The 4,709-nt window shown below is 60.2% G+C and overlaps 1 protein-coding gene across 1 annotated transcript in view; it reads right to left on the reverse strand.

Annotated features, from left to right (window-relative positions):
- Positions 1–454: 454 nt before the first annotated feature.
- MNEG_3327 (protein kinase, cGMP-dependent) overlaps positions 455–4,709 on the reverse strand; it is a gene marked incomplete at both ends in the record, with an annotated part of 5,854 nt that continues 1,599 nt past the window's right edge. Inside the window, 13 exons of the mRNA XM_014048193.1 lie at positions 455–472; positions 596–754; positions 972–1,088; positions 1,224–1,271; positions 1,501–1,636; positions 1,836–1,924; positions 2,099–2,148; positions 2,285–2,357; positions 2,640–2,792; positions 2,966–3,010; positions 3,177–3,596; positions 3,795–3,987; positions 4,203–4,397. Coding sequence (XP_013903647.1) covers positions 455–472; positions 596–754; positions 972–1,088; positions 1,224–1,271; positions 1,501–1,636; positions 1,836–1,924; positions 2,099–2,148; positions 2,285–2,357; positions 2,640–2,792; positions 2,966–3,010; positions 3,177–3,596; positions 3,795–3,987; positions 4,203–4,397 — 1,696 coding nt within the window. The remainder of the gene's footprint in view (positions 473–595; positions 755–971; positions 1,089–1,223; positions 1,272–1,500; positions 1,637–1,835; positions 1,925–2,098; positions 2,149–2,284; positions 2,358–2,639; positions 2,793–2,965; positions 3,011–3,176; positions 3,597–3,794; positions 3,988–4,202; positions 4,398–4,709) is intronic.

Below are 4,709 nucleotides of genomic sequence, written 5' to 3' on the forward strand. Positions count from 1 at the left end.
CCCCACTCCCCCCCCCCCCCGGCGCTAACTCTGGGCCAACAATGCCGCTTAAAATACAGCCAACCCCCAAAGGTTACATGCATCTTGCGAACAGTGCACTGGCAGTTGTTGCCGCGCCGCCTCTGGGAGCCGGCCAATATGAAAGTTGACCCGCACATGTGCATACGTTGTGATTTCGTGATGAGTGGCTGCAAGCGCATGAGAGGTGAGAAGCGTGTGAAACCTCCAGACCTAGAGATCAGGAGAATGGAACCGTAATGACCCATTGGTGGGGTGCGTACAGATCTGTGGGTGCCCCAGCAAGCAGACAAGCGTAAAGCCCGATGCCGCGCAGTGTAAACGGGCACATTTGAAGCAATAAAAGGGCGTTGTATAAGAAGGTCAAGGGAACGCCATGATGTACGCCCACAGGTTTCTCAGTTGCTCTGCGTTGCGCTCTGGTCCTGTGTGGCCCCTAGAAGTCCGCAAATATCTGTCGGGGAGGGGGGGCATCAAGGAGGCTGGGGTAAGCATGATGATGTGAGTGGCTCCCAGTCAACATGATATGGTGGTTTGTAAGATGTGATTAATGCAGCCCGCCGAAACGCAAGCCTACCTTGGCGCACTCCGCCTCTTCCGGAGGCGTGATCTTGGGCACCACAGGGTCGCCCGCGTGGCTCTCCTCCAGCTCCGCCTTGCGCTTGGAGAAGTCCGTCTCGCGAGGCCGCCGTGGCGGCTCCATCTTGCGTGCTGTCAGGCTCTCCCAATCAAAGCCCTGTTAGGTGGACGGCCGAAAATGCGAAGCAAAAGCGCAAGCTGTGGCGCCAACAGCAGGAAGTTGCGGCCTGCGCCAGAACAAATTGATCATGCAGTCACTAAGCGAACAGCAAGTGCACGTTGGATGCAACCCGTTCAGGCGCATGCGCCGCAAGAGCCCTTGTGTTAGGTGGCAACTGAGGACACGCCTAAACATACCCTGCCACATAGCTCACCGCAAACCAAGGGTGCTTCTTGATGTCGTCGGCGCGGCCCTGCAGCATGCCGATACGCTTGGCTGGCTTGCGCTCCAGCAGGCGCTGGATGAGGTCGCGGCCCTCGGGGCTCATGTACTGCGCAGGCAAGGGGCCAGAGTGGACAAGACAGGCAGCCAAGGTTTGTACAGGCAGTCATGATGGCGTAATTGATCAGCACAGCAAAGCCGCTGCACTGGATGCGCAACAGCAAATGCCGTGGGGAGTGCTCACTGGCGGGAACTTGATGGGCCAGCGCTCGTCCACGATGCGCCGCATCACCTGCAGGGGGTGACAGGCCCCAAGATAAAGATGGAGAACGGGGCAGCTTGAGTGGATGGGTGGAAAGCAACAGCGGTGGCAAGCTGCACAAACAAGTAACCCCTAGGCTGGCAGTGGGGCAGAAGCTCGCCTAGGTACTTACTCTCTGGCCATCAGAATATTCAGCCGTAACCTTGCACACCCTGGCAAGACCTGGCACAGAGTGGGGCAACAGGCCGCCACAGCCCACCTCCATGGGGTCCCCTGTCTTGGGGCTGGAGAAGGGCTGCCGCGCAGTGAGCAGCACGTACATCAGCACCCCCAGCGTCCACCAATCCACACTGTTGTTGTAGCCGCGCCCCAAGACGTTCTCCGGCGCCACGTAGCTACAGAGCAACAATGCAAGGGGCAAGCGCCAGGAAGTGGGGTGGGGGACCCAGCACGCGCAATTATTTGGTCTACCGCACCTGCTGACCCTTGCTGCTGCGCCACAGGGATATTGATGCGGCGCGCAAACCTGACCCTACTCAAAATTTGGCACATGCACAAACCCCCTCATCGATGCATGTGACCCTTGCTTCTCACCCTGGCGTGCCACAGAAGGTGTACGTCCGCCCGCCGCTGGCCGGGTCGATCTGCTTGGCAAAGCCGAAGTCCCCCAGCTTGGCAAAGCCCTGACCAGGCGTGCAGGGCAGGGTATGCGCAACAGATCAGAAACAAATAGCCGACCACATCAAGCTGCCACCGCTAAGACTGCCATATCACCTGAACAACTCGTAAGTCACAACCTCATGTCCCAACTCCACACCCGCTACCCTACCCTTGCCCCAAGGCGCCGCCGACCCCACCTGCCCGTCGATGAGCACGTTCTCTGGCTTGAGGTCACGGTACACGATGCCTGAAGGGAGAGGCGGACAGGAACCCGCGTTCAAGATGTGTAAGCATGGGAGCATCAAAGGGCATGATGGTGCAGGCATGGCATCACTTGCCTGGGATGCAACCTGTTCTTGACCCCTTCATCCGCTCCCTCATACCGTTGTCGTGGAGATATTCCAGGGCCAGCACGATGGAGGCAACATAGAACTTGGCCATGGTCTCGTCCATGCCCTTGGGGGGAGCAACAGCACATCAGCACGGGCCTTAAAGTGTGTGATAGTAAGGCGTTCGAAAGGGCCCGAGGACGAGGACAGAGCATTGCCGAGATAGGCTAGTGGCTGCTCACAATGAGCAAAGGACTTCATGTCAGCAGCAGCAAGATTCAAGCACAGCTGAGTCGATGCACCGTCGCCCAGACGCCTTGAAAGACCGTTGAATGGGCTTCTGCAAGTCATGGCCCCGGCGCCCGCAAAAGCCAGGCGCCCACAACTCACAACACACACACGCACACACCTGCCACATCTTAACCTTGGGCGACAGCACGCCCTGCCTCATGCCGCTCTTCTGCGGCACGGGGTGCTTGATGATCTTGGCCTCCGCCACCAGGACGTCCATCAGGTCGCCGCCGCTCATCAGGTCAAACAGGAAGTACAGGTGGTGGGGGTCCTTTGACGGCGGGTGGTGGAAGGGAGGGGGGCGGACAGGAACAAGAGGTCTCTGAGAGGGTGGCATGAAAGCACAGCAGTTGGGGTGGCAGGCAAACCAAAGGGCTGCCGCGCCTAGTAGAGCCAAGCACTTCTAGGCCCAGCCTTGGCCCCCTTCGTTGCCTAAGGTCGCACCTTGAAACTGGCGTACTGCCTGATGCAGAAGCCGTTGGCAGTGTTCTGCAGCCCAGAAAGCGGTGTTTGGTGGGCGGTTTGGCGGATATGTAGAATTGAAAACAACTGTTCCTATCTTTGGTTATAGATGCCCAATCTCCGCCCCATAGCGGATACCGTCACACTTTGAAACCCCACCCAACTAATACAAGAATGACAATACGTCGCCCACCTTGGAGATGTGCTGCTCACAGTAGACATGCTCCGGGCACTGCAGCGCAGCTGTCATGGTCATGCGCTTCAGCGCAAAGGTGCGTTTGGTGCTCTCCTCCGTGACCTCGCTCACACGGCTGAACGCGCCCTCGCCCAACAGCGCCGCCTCCACCAGCGTCAATGAGGAGCCCTCGTTGCCCTTGGAATCGCCGGCACCCTCACTGCTTGCCGCACCAGAGCTGCTGCCCAGCTTTGTGCCGCCGCGCGCCAGCTCTTGCACCTCGTCAAGGTGGCCGCTGGCCACAACCTCGTAAGGAGCGCCACTGGGCCCCCGCGCCCGGATGAAGACGTCTGCGCGTGGACGGCTGGCCGCTGCGGCGCTGCCGCGGGGCTTGAAGCGTGCCATCCGCGCCTTGCTGACCTCCACAGACTTGGCCTCCTGCAGCGGGGTGGCACGTTGCATGGAGGGCGCAGGCGACGCAGTTGGGTTGAGAACAAAGAGCGAACGTGTGTGCCCTACCGGGAGAGGGCAGCAGAGATGCGTGCTGGCGTGGGGAAGTGTCGGACAAGCCGTATGTGCTGGGTTCCGGATGCGCTGTGCACCAGCAGGCCACAAGCATGACCGCCTGGCACCCACCGCCATGATCTTGTCCATGGGCCCCAGGATCTCCACGAAAGTGTCACGGTCCAGGGTGAGGCAGACCGTCTCCTGAACAGCTGCCACAGTCGCGCCACGCGGCTCGTTAGAGAGCAGCGCACGCTCGCCAAAAAAGTCAGCCTTGAACAGGCGATTCACCTCCTTGCCGCCCTGAGTCACCGCAGCCTCGCCACTGAAGAGTGAGTGGTGGCAGATCGGGGAGGGCAGTCACATCGTCACCACCTGGTGGACTGTGACCAGGGGTGTCCAACCCCGGAGGATGCTGGCGAATTCAACCCATAAGACCCACACTTGCATGACCGCGTCACATCACAGCCTCCACCCCAGCCTCACTTCCTGGCTGCCCACCAAGCACAACGCCCCTTGCGCTCAAAAACAAACACTCACCCCTTGACGATGTAGAACTTGTCTCCCAGGTCACCCTCGCGAATTATGACACTGCCAGCCGCGAACGTCTCCTCCACAAAGGCGTCCACCAGCTTGAGCTTGGCGTCGCGGCTCAGGGGGTTCAGCAGCGGGACGCTGTTGAGGAACACCTCGATCTGGCCCAGCTCGCCCTCAGCAAACTCTTGCACGTACTTCCTGAGGGTGGGCGTAGCAGGCGAGAGCAACGCGCGGGGCATATGGGTTCGCATACTGCCTACAGCAGTGGGTCGCTGTACCTGAAGCCCTGCGGTGTGCTGAGAGTGACAGCGGGCAGCAGCGTCTGCCCAAACCCGTGCCCTGCCCAGGCAAGTCTTCCAGCCTGAGCGCGCCTCAACAGTCGAGTCCAGCTCGCAGTCATGCTGCGCCCCACCTGAAGGCGTCACGCTCAAGCACCCAGACCACCGCGGCGGTAGTGGCGGCAACGGTGGCCGTGCGAGGGCAGTTGTACATCAGGGACACCTCGCCAAA

This window comes from Monoraphidium neglectum (genome assembly GCF_000611645.1).
Source record: "Monoraphidium neglectum strain SAG 48.87 unplaced genomic scaffold scaffold00414, whole genome shotgun sequence".
In the NCBI taxonomy this organism is placed as follows: Eukaryota; Viridiplantae; Chlorophyta; class Chlorophyceae; order Sphaeropleales; family Selenastraceae; genus Monoraphidium; species Monoraphidium neglectum.